Here is a 15,043-nt window from a genome sequence, read left to right as displayed (position 1 = left end):
GAACTAAAAATCATTTTTCATCCTGTGGACTAAACATTTTAACACATATACAAGCTTACATCTTTTTTTCACTTTCTATAAAATTATCAGAAAGCCTTTTTATAAATAGTTTGTCACTGTGTAGTAATACAGAATATGATTTGCATACATAATGTCCTTTTTTTAATTAAAATTTTTAGTTTCATAAAGAGCTGAAAAACATCTTTATACATGAGGCTTTTTCAACATATAGGATAATTTAAAATAAAACTGGAAATGTAATGAATTTCAAGATCAAAGGGATGATAATTGATCTTTTAATAGGTATTTCCAAACATCACTTTAATTTTGTACTAGTAGTGCATAAGAATGCCTGGTTTGATAAAACTGCTGCCACAGCACATCATTAATAATGATTTAATAATAAGATTGTGCCACTTTGATGGACATCTGATTGTTTACATTTGCATTATTATAAGGTACCAATGCTTTCCTTAGCGTGTTCTCTGAACATTTTATCTATTAAGAATATTAGTCCACTATTATACAGTTTACTTTTTACAAATTTTCTTTATGATGTCCTTTGTTGTATGGTTATTTAACTTTTATGTAATTAAATCTCTCTTTTCCCTTATAATTTGTTCTATGTTTTCTAGTCTCAGAAAATGTTTTCTTGTCCAAATATTTTATAAAATTTCACTTCTCATTATTTTGGAGGTCAGGTGAGATATGCATGTGTGCACCCTGAACTTTGACATCTAACTGTTCAGTCATATAAATGTATTGGTAGGATTAGAAATATAGCTTACTGTTAGATGCCTCAGTAGAATTCACGTAGTCATTTTTTTGTGGACGGGATACTGTCATATTTGTCTACATATCCCCAGCACCCAGCACAGTAGGCACACAGTAAGTATTTACTGAATTAATCTGCATTGAAAAAAAAAATGATGAACATGTTAAACAAAGTTTCTTCTCTTCCATTTAGGCTATCCCACACTGGAGGAAGAAGTGTAGTTACTTTGTCACCAGTAAAAATCAACTGAGTATTTATTACATTATTCAAATCATTCCTCTACTCAGAATTTTATGCCACCTTTCCAGATTCTTCAGAATAAAGTCCAAACTCATGAAATAAAATGTAAATGGTATTATACTTTAGAACTTGGCATCCCAATGTTAAAAACAGAAAGGTGATCTTTAGCGTAGAAGTTGTAAAGTACTTTTTTTCCACAGAGGGAAAGAATACAGGAATTGAAGTCTAGACAGGTATTTCTTTTTCTGAAACTGAAATCCCTTGAAACAAATGAAAGTATCACTTTGAATATTATCCATCTTTCTCAGCAAATTTCTAAATCTGCTTTTTTAAATTTTATTCCTGAAATGTGGTTCTTTCAAATGTTTTTAAGTCTGATTGAAACTTATGAAAGGAATTACATTTAGGTAATCTTTAACTTCTTGCAGAGTCCACTGAGTTTATGTTTTCTTTTCCCCTTCCTCAAAAATCATTTAGGCTTTATCCATTCAACATAATGAAACCTTACATCTGTATATTGTTTTTGTTTTAAATTTCTTAAGCACTTTCACAAACATTTTCTCATATGAGTAAAATCTAATAAAGAAGAAAAGCAAGTTACCTACCATTATACTGGTAGCCACTGGCAAACCTAGATTCCAGACTGGGATCTGGGGCATCCAAGTTACTAAGCTGCCATCAATACTATCCCAAATATTTATATGTATTTTAAATCTCCAATTTATCTATTTTATGTATAAATTTGATATGAACACAGTATTGTATCACTTAGGACCAACATATAACTCTTGGTGGTCTTTTACCAACTATTAACAGGAAACAGGATCATTCCCTGTTTTGAGTATGAACTGGACTTAGACCCAAAGTGGCTACCCCTGTTTTCCCCAAACCCGACCCCTAGGTTATATAGACATTCTGATATGGCAGGGAATGTGAAGCATATTGGCTCACTGCTTTTTCTTTCTTAAATTCAAGCATGAACAACTACTTCAGAATAAATGAAAACAATAGTTATGCGAAGAATTTTCCAAGATGTGCAATTTTTATGAAATGAAGACAGTTGACCACTTAAAAAGAATAGTATTTCGAATAGCATAGGTTACTACTTAATTTTTAAGACACTAATGAACATCATAGTTCCCAGAAACAAGAATAGCTTCATAATAAAAACAGTTTTCATATTATAAAACCATATTCATTTCAAGAAATAGTATATCATAGCCTACTCCCAGTTTTAATGTCTTTGCTTCCTTTAACAGCTATCCAGGTGGATTTAGACAAGTAACAGCTGCTCAACTTCACCAGAAGGATCCAGTAGCAGTAAGTTTATTGTATTTTTTATTAATCTTCTGTGGGAAGACTGGTTCAGGAACTGTTTTTCCAGTCTAGCTCCTCTTCTAATGTAGCTTCATTCAAGGCTATAAATTCTGCACTTTAACTGTATCACACAAGTTTTGATAAGCATTATTTCATTATCATTCAATTCTATATGTTTTCTAATTACTGTTTACTATGTTTTGCATTTAGCCAGTTTTGTTGCTTTTCTTTTTAATTACTTGATACTTGCGTGATTATCTAGAATATGTTTGCTGAAAATGTCTTGGAGAGAGAGATGTATATATCTATGTATGATTATACATCCATTATATCAAAAATGCAAAGTACATTCCAATCAAAAAAAGTCTTACTGACTTTTTTTTGGTTTGATTTATTGATTACCTGAAAGAGTTCTGTTACGAACTCAATTGTGGGTTTATTTTTCCTCTGTATTTCTGTCAGTTTTTGCTTTGTATGTTTTGAAGATTTAGTGTTAGATGAATTTAAGTTTGGAATTACATTCTTCCTAAGAATTAATCAGGGTATCTACCAGCCATTTTTGTCTCCAATTATACTTTTTATCTCGAGGTCTTTTTGTTTTTTTAGTAAACTATATCAGCCTTCTTTTGATAGTGTTTGCCCAATAAATCATTCTACTTTAAATCTATTTGTTTGTTTGTTTATTTATTTATTTACTTATTTATTTTTCTGTCACAGAGGTCATATTTATTGATCATTAACATCCTAAGCGTAGAACTATGCACTTTATATGATTTTTTTAAACATAATTTATTGTCAAGTTAGCTAATATATAGTATATACAGTGGCTCTTGGCTTCGGGGTAGATTCCTAAGCTTCCTATGCTTACATACAATACCCAGTACTCATCCCAACAAGTGCCCTCCTCAATACCCATCACACCTGTTTTCCCCTCTCCCCCCCCCCCCCCCCCATCAATCCTCAGTTTGTTCTTTGTATTTAGAGTCTCTTATGGTTTGCATCCCTCTCCGTTTGGAACTATTTTTTCCCCTTCCTTTCCCCCATGGTCTTCTATTAAGTTTCTCAAGTTCCATATATGAGTGAAAACATATGATATCTTTCTCTGACTTATTTCACTTAGCATAATACTCTCCACTTACATCCACATTGTTGCAAATGGCAAAATTTCATTCTCTCTCATTGCTTGCCAAGTAGTATTCCATTGTATGTATAAACCACAAAAATTTTCTAAGGACCTTGTTTTGATCTGGAGGAAAGTAAAGATAATTGATTAATCTTACACTTCTAATAAATAAACTCAATCCGAAAGAAGGCAAGAAAGGAGATTTTATTTAATTTTTTCCTCTCCTTCTTTCTTGCCTTCTTTTGGATTGATTGAGTTTATTTATTAGAAGTCTAAGAGTAATCAATCTTTACTTTCTTCCAGATCAAAACAAGGTCCTTAGATGATTTTTAACACCTACTGTCCCTCACACAGTCAACAGTTTTTAAAATCCTTCCAATTCAACATTCTTGTTACTGTTTTATATAGTTAACTGATTTTTTATTATTTTCTTTGCTTACAAATCCTTTTCCCATAACAGTCTTCCTTTGGGATTAATTTCCTTCTTGAAATACTTCTTTTGACATTCCTATCATAACATTCTTTTAATAATAAACTTTTTATTTTTGTCTGAAACTGTCTTTATTTTTGCTTTCTTCTTGAAAGATAGTTTTGCTTATTTCGTATATGCAATTCTAGGATAACCATTTTTCTCTCTCACCTGTTTGAAGCTACTGTACAAGCAGATTTTAGCTTCTGTTATTGCTATTGATATGTTAGATGTCAATTGAACTGTTTCTTTGTATATATTCTGTCTCTTTTGCAGGGGTGGGGGGATACTTCTGAGATCTTTCCTTTGATTTTAGTTTTCCTGTTTCTTTTCAAGTCTTACTTATTTTTCTTAAGGACTGGCATCTTCAGTGCTGAAAATTTGTCAGCTCTTATGTGTTCTCTTATTCCCTTTATTCTCTATCTGTTCTTTCCCTTTGGAAATCTGATTACATTTGCAGTTGACTGTCTCATTGTACATGAATCATTAGCTCTCTTCCATATTTTATGTCTCCCTGTCTGACATTGTGCTGCATTGTCAATAATTTCTTTTTAATTTTTTTAACATTTATTTATTTTTTGAGACAGCACAAGCAGGGGAGGGGCAGAGAGAGAGAGGCAGACACAGAATCCGAAGCAGCTCCAGGCTCTGAGCTGTCAGCACAGACCCTGATGCAAGGCTGTAACCCACGAACTGTGAGATCATGACCTGAGCCAAAGTCGGACACTTAACAGACTGAGCCACCTAGGCGCCCCTTGTCAATAATTTCTTAATGTTCTACTTTCTCTAATTACCTTTTTTACCTATATCTAATCCAATCAACCCTTTTATTGAGTTTCCTTTTTTTTTTTTTAATGTTTATTTATTTTGAGAGAGGGAGAGAGCATGTGGGCAGGGGAGGGGCAGAGAGAGAGAGGGAGAGAGAGAATCCTAAGCAGGCTCCACACTGTCAATGCAGAGCTCAACATGGGCGGGGCTCGATCCCACAAACCATGAGATCATGACTTGAGCCAAAATCAAGAGTTGGCTGTCTAACTGACTGAGCCACCCAACCACCCACCCCCTTTTAGTGAGTTTCTAATTTGAATTTTTTTTTTTCCCGTGAAGTTTTACTACTTGTTTCTTTTTCAAGTTTGCTGGTCCGTTATGACAGTCTTTCTGTTTCTTTGTCATACTTTGGTTCCTTATATTTTTTAAGCATTGTAAACCTAATTCTTAGTGTTTATATCTGATTCTAATATTTGTGTTCTTCGTGGCTTTGCAATTTATTGTTTCTGCTCAGGACACTTGATAAACTCATGTACCTTGAAACTTCATCACTGAGAATTCTTTGAGACCTGTGTCTTCAAAGTGGATTTATTCACAAAAGATTGACTTAGCTTCTGGCAGGTGCATGAAGCTATACCAACCTAAGACCTGTTTAGGCTATACTCTAGACTTCTGGGTTTTGATCCCAAGGGTGAATTTTAGGCCTTGAAGCCTTGTGCAGTAAGGCTCATAGTTATCTGTTTCCTATCAGGAAAGATTTGAATTTTTTAATTTCTCCACTGTACACCCTGGATGTTGGCTTTCTGTTGAAAACCTAGGTTTATGAGGAAGTCTTTGATCCTACTTCCTGACCAAAAAGAGGTAGTCCTTTGAAACCCAAGCCCTGCACTAAGCTGATGCCCTCTGGGCAAATGCCAGCCTTAGGACTCTTTTTTTTTTTTTTTTTTTTTGGTAGTACTTTGTCCCACTTCTGGCCTCCAGTTGTTTCCATGCTTTAGAAAAGATCTTTAAAAACATATTATTAACTTCATTAACATTTACTTATTATTTGAGTAATATACTAGGAGAAAGTTTTAACCTAAATATTACCTTTCAGTATTGCTAGAAGCGAAGTCTCCTGTTGCCATTTCACAATTTTATATTTCCTTCCTTTCCACTTCACAACCCAGTCTTTGAAATATACACATAAGATAGATAACATTTTCCTCATTACGAACTGTTTTAGCTTTTTACCTAAATACATTTATAAATGAACAAAGTGTGCCGTGAAGACATTCTTTTGTATTTCCCTATAATAGCGAATAAAAATAAATACGTATTGTTAGGATGCAACCATTTGTTTGGTGTAATACTGCCTACAATTTTCTTGGGGGTGAGGGAAAGGGGGACATTTTACTTATCATTTATGCGTATTTTACAAAACTATGCTCAGAGATTGCTTAAGAAATTTAATGTTCTATTTCAAGATGTGTTTTGGGGCTATTACAGATCAATAAAATATCCTATTTTGACTATATGGATTGTATATATGATATTAAAAACTTGTAAGGGCTGCTGATAGTGTGTACTGTAAGTGCTACAATAAATTGTAGTTTTACTATTTAATAAATATTTTTAAAATGTAAGTTTCTTTGTTATTCTGGCATGCTCACTGTACAGTAGGAGGCAGTAGAGTCCTACTTTTTTATAAGAATTTGGCATTTGATACCATTTGTAGAAATTGTTCCAACTTATGTTTTGTAGACAAATATTAAAATACATTACAAAATGTTTGATGAAGTCCTGGAAAATAGTTCAGAATTAAATCCATTTGAATTATTACCTCATTTAAATTATGTTAATTCTTTTTTTAAGTATTAATTTTAACTTTGTGTTTTGAAAAGGAACAACTTGCTAAGGAAGAGGTCAGTTATTTTACTTCCAAATCAGATACTTAAGTGTCTGCCTGGAACAGTAGGTCTTCTGCCAGCAGACATAATTTGCTAATCAGTACTTGGTATATGGGCTTGTAAGAGAGTTTGTTTCATAATGCGTCCTTCTGATTATTAGTACAGCCCTGGAATATTATTTGTAAAATACATTAAATAGTACACTTAAATAGTTATTAGTAGGTTATTAAATATTTCAAAATATTGGGGCGCCTGGGTGGCTCAGTCTGTCGAGTGTCTGACTTCGGCTCAGGTCATGATCTCGTGGTTCATGAGTTCGAGCCCTCTGTTGGGCTCTGTGCTGACAGCTCAGGGCCTGGAGTCTGCTTCAGATTTTGTGTCCCCCTCTCTCTCTACCCCATCCCTGCTTGTGCTTTGTCTCTATCTTTTAAAAATGAATAAACATTAAAAAAATTAAGTATTTCAAAATATTATAATCATATATGTCATTAATTATAAACTCAAATAAATGTGTTGATTGAGCTTTTCCTTATCCCTACCATAGTTATAGTTTAAGAGTTTTTGTCCTTGTATTGTTTTCCAACATGGTTCCTTTCTTGTTTTTCACCCCTCCTGTAGTTAGTAAAGTTATTTTGAGTAAAACAAATGGCATATGCCCTAGTTTACAGGTTGTATGTGGAAGGTCTTGAGTATTTATTAACCTCACTTTTACTCTGTCTTTCTCACTTTTTGAATTCCTTAGAACTTATACATAAGTCTGTACAGCTATAATTGATTGACTGCATGCACGTGTTGTGTTATTATTTGGGGGAGTATATTGTTTGTATGTCTTTTTCTCTCCCCTGTCAGCTTTTAACCTTTCTACACTTTGTGGCTGTCCCTAATTTGGGTGTTACCGTGCATTTTTTTACTAGGGCAAGTTTTTTAAAAACCAACTTGTTAGTTCAAGTGACTACAGCTAAATTTTGTTAAGAACATGAAACCTAAATGGCATGTAACCCTACCAAAATGATAAAAATTGCTGCTAGGATGATATTCAGAGGATATAATGGCTGGCTTGTCCAGATAAGGTGCTGTGTAATATTAATATTGTCAGTTTCTGTTCAAGACTTTTAAAAATTAAAAATCTTAGGGGCGCCCAGGTGGCTCAGTTGGTTAAGCATCTGACTTTGGCTCAGGTCGTGATCTCACAGTTCATGAGTTCAAGCCCCACGTTGAGCTCTGTGCTGACAGTTCAGAGCCTGGAGCTGCTTTGGATTCTGTGTTTCCCTCTTTCTCTGCCCCCTCCCCCCACCTCAAAAATAAATAAACATTAATTTTTTTTATTTAAAATTGTAAAGACTAATATCTAGATCAGTGCTAATAGAAATTTCTGTCATGATGGAAATGTTCTTCTGTCTGTACTGATAAATATGGTAACCACTAGGTGCATGTGGCAGTTGACCACTTGAAATGTGGCTTGTGTGACTGAGTAACTGAATTTTTTATTGCTTTTAATTTTAACAATGTAAATCTCTATTAAAATCTCCAGAACATAGAGTTATTAACAGCACTAAATTGGAAAATGTATTAAGAGATACCACTAGCTTTTGTATGTAGTTAGGTTTTGTGGTCTGATTTGATGAGAAAATTAAAGGAATAGGAAATCCTCTTATAGGACAACCCTGTTCTATCATGTCTAATTTAGTGAATTAACTTTAATAAGTGTCAAATTATATCCTTGGAATATGAGCACAGATGGTAAAAATTGATGCAACCCTTCAGATGTCCCTATCAGCAGTTTTATGAGGACCTTGCAGTATATTTGTATGTCCTATATACCAGCAGGCCCCCAGGAGGTTATGGAACACAGAATGACACTCTGTGGCCTTCTCTTGACAAAGCACACATCCAATCACATTCAGACCAACAATGAGGATAATCTTAAAAGGGGAAATGTAAATCATGGAAAGGTTAGTTTGCCATCTTGAAAATGGGTATGGTAGAGAGAAAGGATTTTTTGTCTTCTTGAGAAGTTACAGAGAGAAACACATTATAGATGTGATTGCTTGTACCATGTGTCTATTCTGGAAGTAAGACTGCCTGGTTTGAATTCCAGCACTGCCACTTACTAGATATATGAAGTTGGGGGAGTTCTTTAACCTCACTAAATCTGTTTCCTCACCTGTGGAATGAGACTCAGCATCCTAAACAAGATAACATATAATGCAACTAACCACCATACACAGTAATTTTTCAGTGAATGATAACCTTACCATTGTTGTGGATTTGTGACTTAGAGTCAGTCTCATAACTGTAGGGTCAGGCTAACTTTACGAATTGGAAACTTCCTGATCACCTACCTGGAGAAAACAGGAGTAAGGCCTCCCTGGGTTCTGCTCAATTCAGTATGTAACAGATTATTTGAGTCATAGGTTTTTGTGTAATCTTAGAGAAAGCTTGTACAAGCTTTTTTTCTTATTCTAGCTATAATTGGCACATAGGAGATTAAAAATAATCTCGTTTTGTGCTCTTCCTTTAAAATAAATTAAGTCAAATAGAGCCTAAAGAAAATAGTAATGTACAAAATGATGATTCTTTTGCTGTTGCTGCCACATGTCTACTTAGGTCTCAATTCCTTTCATTTCACTTGAGTCTGAGCCCACTTGTTTTCATCACTATCTGTAAATGTCAGATTTTTCTTACTGAATCCTATATATGTCTGTTTTTCAGATTGTGAAACTAGCTATTTATGGCATGCTGCCAAAAAACCTTCACAGAAGAACTCTGATGCAGAGGTTGCATCTTTTCCCAGATGAGGTAAGTCAGTGGTTGTTAGTTATGATGCTTCAACAAGGAACCATGGCCAGAGTACCTGTGAAATTGAGAGTACTCGTTGTTGATTTCATCAGCTACAAAAAATGTGTGAATTGCATTTACATTTCATGTGACTATTAGCAAAATTTGCATGAATCGTGAATTAATAGCTTAGGTTTGGTTGCTAATTTATTTTCCTTGATTTAATTTTAGAATACTTGTTCCTATTCAAAATGTATTCAGTTAAAAATGTACTTGAAAAAAAACATTTTTATTTATCACCGTTAAACTATTTTAAGTACTTGAGCTTTTCTCTTTAGTATACTGTAATGAAACACTAGAAGTTCTATAATAAAATAGTTGAGTCCAAGCTCTGGAATCAGGTATCTGGATTAGAATTTATGATCACCATTTACTGATGTCATTATCTGTTTTCTCATCAGTATAATGGAAATAATGGTACCTACTTGCTAAGGTTGTGGTAAGAGTTAAATGAGATAACATTTGTGGAATGCTTAGAACAGGGCCTGACACAGTAAGTGCTATTTGCTGTCACTACCATGGTTGTGATTGTTGTCCTTAGAGTTCCTACTAGAGGAATAATGTGGAAATGAATTCCAGACTATCAAGTTATATCAGTGATTTAAATCACTGTGTGCTCTATTTACTTAGCTTAAGCAATGCATGAGTAAATTATTCATGCTTTTATCAAAATGGTTAATGTATTACTTTTGCTTTGCATGAATGAGTAGAATTTTCCAGTATTCACTTTACCTCTGAAGTAACAAGTATGGGAGTAGTGTCATCATCTAAGGATAAATGACCTTCATGAAAGCACAGTTTTAAAATTCCTAATTCTTTTTTTTAATTTATTTTTTTCTTATTTGAGAGAAAGAGCACATGCGAGCCAGGGAGAGGAACAGAGAGGGAGGGGGAGGGGAGAGAGAGAGAGAGAGAGAGAGGGAGAATGAGAATCTCAAGCACTCAAGCAGGTTCCACATTCCTCATGGAGCCTGACTGAGGACTCAATCCCATGACCCTGGGATCATGACCTCAGCTGAAATCAAGAGTCAGCTGCTAACTGACTGAGCCAACCAGGCCCCCCTAAAACTCCGATTTCTGATTGTACTCTCCCATTTTTTTAGAAACCATAATTTCTAAAAAAACAAAAAATGATAATGTAGATATAAAATCTTAGTTATTAGGCAGTCAAGTTTGAATGTGGATGTTTTAAGTATTCATGGTAGTTCAACTACAACAAATTACTTAAATAATTTCAGACTATAAAATTAATGAGTCCGCTTCTCCCCCCAAAAAATTGTCAAATATTCAGAAGCTTGCTACACAGTTTGTTGTCTAGGCCATAGGGAAGTAGGCACTCAGATTGCTAGGAGTACAAAATGGTGCAACCCATAAGGAATCAGAGAATTAGGTAACGTTACACAGAATACATACATAAGGAAAGTCAGGCTTGATCCAGCATTCTATTTTCTCTGAAGATACACAAAATTATTGTTTCCACATTATTTATAATAGTACAATAATAGAAATCAGTATTTATTCAGAGGAAATTGGATAAACTATGTTATATCCATTCAGTCGGGTACTATGCAGTTATAAAAAAAGAATGCCAAATATTCTTATGATTTGATAACTAATGCTTTCTAGGATATATTGGTAAGTGAAAAAATATAGATAGCATACTACCTTTTGTATGCATATACATATACATATGTTTACACACACATACATACTATAACTGCTGCTTACTGTATAAAGAAACACAGGAAGAATAAATGAGAAAATAAAGATGGCTACTTACTGAAGTATGGGCACAAAAAGACAAAAGGAATAGGGAAGAGAATAAGGTTTTTGGAGTATGCCTTAAAGATTATTTATTTTTTTATTTTGTTATCATGTTAAGATTTTATTCAAAAATAAAATGACAGCAGTAGTAGAAGTAAGCACAACTAGTGCCCAGATCTTGTTTTCTAAGTGCTATTTCTGATTAAAAAGAACCTGGTTCACCTTGGAGAAATGGTTGATTCTAGGTCTGGAGCAGAGACAGGCCAAAGTTATTATGGAGTACACACATGCACACGCAATTATTATTATCTTCACTGTTTATACTGGAAAAATAATAAGTCACAGAAAGTAAGGCAGTGCTCAAAACGGATGGGGAAATATCAAGAGAACATAGGAGGCATTTTGAATTGGTGCCCACTGACCAAGTATGGGACTGTGTGATGTGAGCCTCAAAATGAATGGTTAAAATAGTGGATTACGTTGAATAGAAAACAAAAATCTAGGGGCACATGGGTGGCTCAGTCGGTTGGGTGTCCGACTTCAGCTCGGGTCATGATCTCACGGTTCGTGGGTTCGAGCCCCACGTTGGGCTCTGTGCTGACAGCTCAGAGCCTGGAGCCTGCTTCCGATTCTGTGTCTCCCTCTCTCTCTGCACTTCCCCCACTCATGTTCTACCTCTCTCTCCTTCAAAAATAAATAGGCGTTAAAAAAAAAGAAAAAAAGAAAGAAAACAAAAATCCATGAGCCCATGGTGATAGTCCAAAAATCATTTTTAATTGTTATAATTTCCCTTTTCCTTTCTGGAGAAGAAAAAGCTTTTCTTTAGAGAAGAATGTCACCTAAAAAATGTAGAAATAATGCCAAATTAGAAAAGCTACCATTATCAGCATATTCTGTAGTCACTGGGTAAAAGATTATTGTACAACTAGATATTCACACAATGTCAAAACATCAGGCCATAGAGTACTTACTGTTTGAAAGGAGAAAGATACTTTTTTATGTTAAAGATACCTGGTGGACACCAACCATAACCAAGAGATCAAACATTAACATTAATATGGAACAGACCAACATCATGTACTTCCTGCTTTGGATGAAGCACTGAAGACCCAACACAAACTATTTAGCGTTCTGCCGAAAATGTTTAACCTAAGTCTAATCATGAGGAAACAATCCTACAAATCCAAATAAAAGGACATTCTACAACATAATTGGCCTGAACTCTTCAAAAGTATTAATTTCATGAAAGAAAAAGCAGGGATAGTCTTTGTATTCAAAGAGACTGGGCTGAAGAATTTATTATGTGTGTTCAACAACATAGTAACAGCATAAATAACTAAGCGTAGCATGTGACCCTTGACTGGATTTTACACTGAAAAAAAGATATATAAAACAATATTTGATCAGTTTGGGAGGTTTGGATACACACTTGTATTATCAGGTAGAAAATATTTCATCAATGTTAATTTTCCTACACATGAATTTGTAATGTGATACAGGAGACAATCCTTAAATTTAGGAAATAGATAATGAAATATTTAGGGGTGAAATATTTGCAGATTGCTCTCAAATGGTTCAGCCAAAAAGAAAAGTTGTGTATGTGTGTTTGTATATAGTGAAAAGGAGGAAAGCAAACATGTCCTATTTTGACAATTGGTGAATTTAGGTGAAGGTTAGAGAAGTGTTCACTGTATTCTCACAACTTTTCTATAGATGTGAAATTTCTTTAAAAACTGAAAAAAGTAATAAGGCAAATATTATCACCTTGCCCCCTGTTTAATCCACTCATTCGTTTCCTTATTCCTCATTTAGGTTAATCTTTCAGTCTGTGTAGAGAACTCTTAAATCATTTTTTTTTTTAATTTTTTTTTTTTAACGTTTATTTATTTTTGAGACAGAGAGAGACAGAGCATGAACGGGGGAGGAGCAGAGAGAGAGGGAGACACAGCATCGGAAGCAGGCTCCAGGCTCTGGGCCATCATCCCAGAGCCCGACGCGGGGCTCGAACTCACGGACCGTGAGATCGTGACCTGAGCTGAAGTCGGACGCTTAACCGACTGAGCCACCCAGGCGCCCCGAGAACTCTTAAATCTTGAACACATCAGTCATCATGGCTGGGTTACCTTCTGTGTGTACGGATTAAAGGAGGGACTTTCCTCTCTTCCAGATTTCATGTGTAATGCCTAATCAACAACTTTCACTCCTCGTTTTGCACTGTTTCAATGCATTCTTTCAGTAAATTGTTCAAATAATGGGGAAAGTTTGTAAGTTCGTTTTAGTCAAAATTCTCAATTCAGCAAACATTTACTAACCCACTATGTTCCACACCCTCTGCTGTGTAAGCACTTGGCAACTTTTGAAATTGTCTTTGCAAATAATATAGGGATTTTTTTTAATGGAGTGTGAAATACTCATAAATTTTTATAAATATCAAACTGGCAAGTAGACTTTTTCAGGAAGTGAAAAATTAGAGCAATGTAATATGTCCAGGCATCCTCTGCTTACCAGTGCCATGTAATTAAACTTACGAATTTGAATACACTGGGGAAGGGATGTTAAATATTTTTACAATGCTTCTCAATGAAGAAACACATTGTCAGTAGTATTTGTTGTATTTTGTATACATTGATAGTGACTTACCCTATACAAACCATAACTTTAAAAAGCCAACTTAAGTTTTTTTTAATATTATAAAAATTATGCCATACCAGGTTTTAGAACAAGTTTATAATGCTATAGAGCTCTGTGATTCTTTGAAGCTGTTTCAAAATTGTATTTTGATTCTTAAGACATTGAATAGAAAACAGTACTATTTTGATGCCGTGTCCTTGCCCACATTTGATTCCCAATTATGATACGCTCTTTGCAGAGAATTATACTTTATAGTAATCTTTTTTTAAGAAATGTTTTTGGGGAGCCTGGGTGGCTCAGTCGGTTGAGCAGCCGACTTCAGCCCAGGTCATGATCTCGCAGTCCGTGAGTTCGAGCCCCGCGTCAGGCTCTGTGCTGACAGCTCAGAGCCTGGAGCCTGTTTCAGATTCTGTGTCTCCCTCTCTCTGACCTTCCCCCGTTCATGCTCTGTCTCTCTGTCTCAAAAATAAATAAACGTTAAAAAAAAAATTAAAAAGAAATGTTTAGGAACATGCTATTATGGAAAAAGGGAAATATATTTACTATCCCTGAAGAAGTACTCATAGGACAATTTTCATATTGATATCCAAGCATTATTTAAGTAGAGTCTCCAAAATTAACCTAGCCATCCACACTCACAAGACAATTCCCTTTCCCTATTTCTGTATCATGAGCACAATATAAATGTAAGTTCTTTTGGTTACTCATGCTCTTTATTTTATCATTTCCTTTATTTTGTTCAATTTCTGTTTTTCTTTCAAAATACAACTTCGAAGCCATGGATGGGTGTGTGTGAAGGGCTGAAGTATCAGAAGTGGCCATGGAGTGAGGACATGGGTTTGAGGAATGACCTTTTGAGATTGTAAGCCTTTGGAGGCCATCATCTTTTTATTTTCTTTTTAAAATTTTTTTTAATGTTTTACTTATTTTTGAGAGAAAGAGAGAGACAGAGTGCGAGTGGGGGAGGGGCAGAGAGGGAAACACAGAATCCAAAGCAGGCTCCAGGCTCTGAGCTGTCAGCACAGAGCCCAACACAGGGCTCGAACTCACGAACCACAAGATCATGACCTGAGCTGAAAGTTGGGACACTTAACTGACTGAGCCACCCAGGCGCCCATCTTTTTATTTTCTTTTATATTCTGAGCACCTAGCACAATTTCTGGTTCATAGAAGGAGTTCAGTAAATGTTTTTTGGCTAAATGACTCAAAGATCCAGCAGACTTTCACTT

The 15,043-nt window shown here is 34.9% G+C and overlaps 1 protein-coding gene across 1 annotated transcript in view; it reads left to right on the top strand.

Moving 5' to 3' along the window:
* The window catches only part of MRPL13 (mitochondrial ribosomal protein L13), a 48,601-nt gene that overhangs the window by 18,503 nt on the left and 15,055 nt on the right, over positions 1 to 15,043 (top strand). Inside the window, exons 4-5 of the mRNA XM_019459941.2 lie at positions 2,275 to 2,335; positions 9,294 to 9,380. Coding sequence (XP_019315486.1) covers positions 2,275 to 2,335; positions 9,294 to 9,380 — 148 coding nt within the window. The remainder of the gene's footprint in view (positions 1 to 2,274; positions 2,336 to 9,293; positions 9,381 to 15,043) is intronic.

The sequence above is a fragment of the Panthera pardus genome, unplaced genomic scaffold, assembly GCF_024362965.1.
Source record: "Panthera pardus isolate Hobbes unplaced genomic scaffold, ASM2436296v1 HiC_scaffold_7, whole genome shotgun sequence".
NCBI lineage: Eukaryota > Metazoa > Chordata > Mammalia > Carnivora > Felidae > Panthera > Panthera pardus.
Note: the sequence above shows the minus strand (reverse complement) of the source record. Positions and strands in the feature narration are given on the sequence as shown.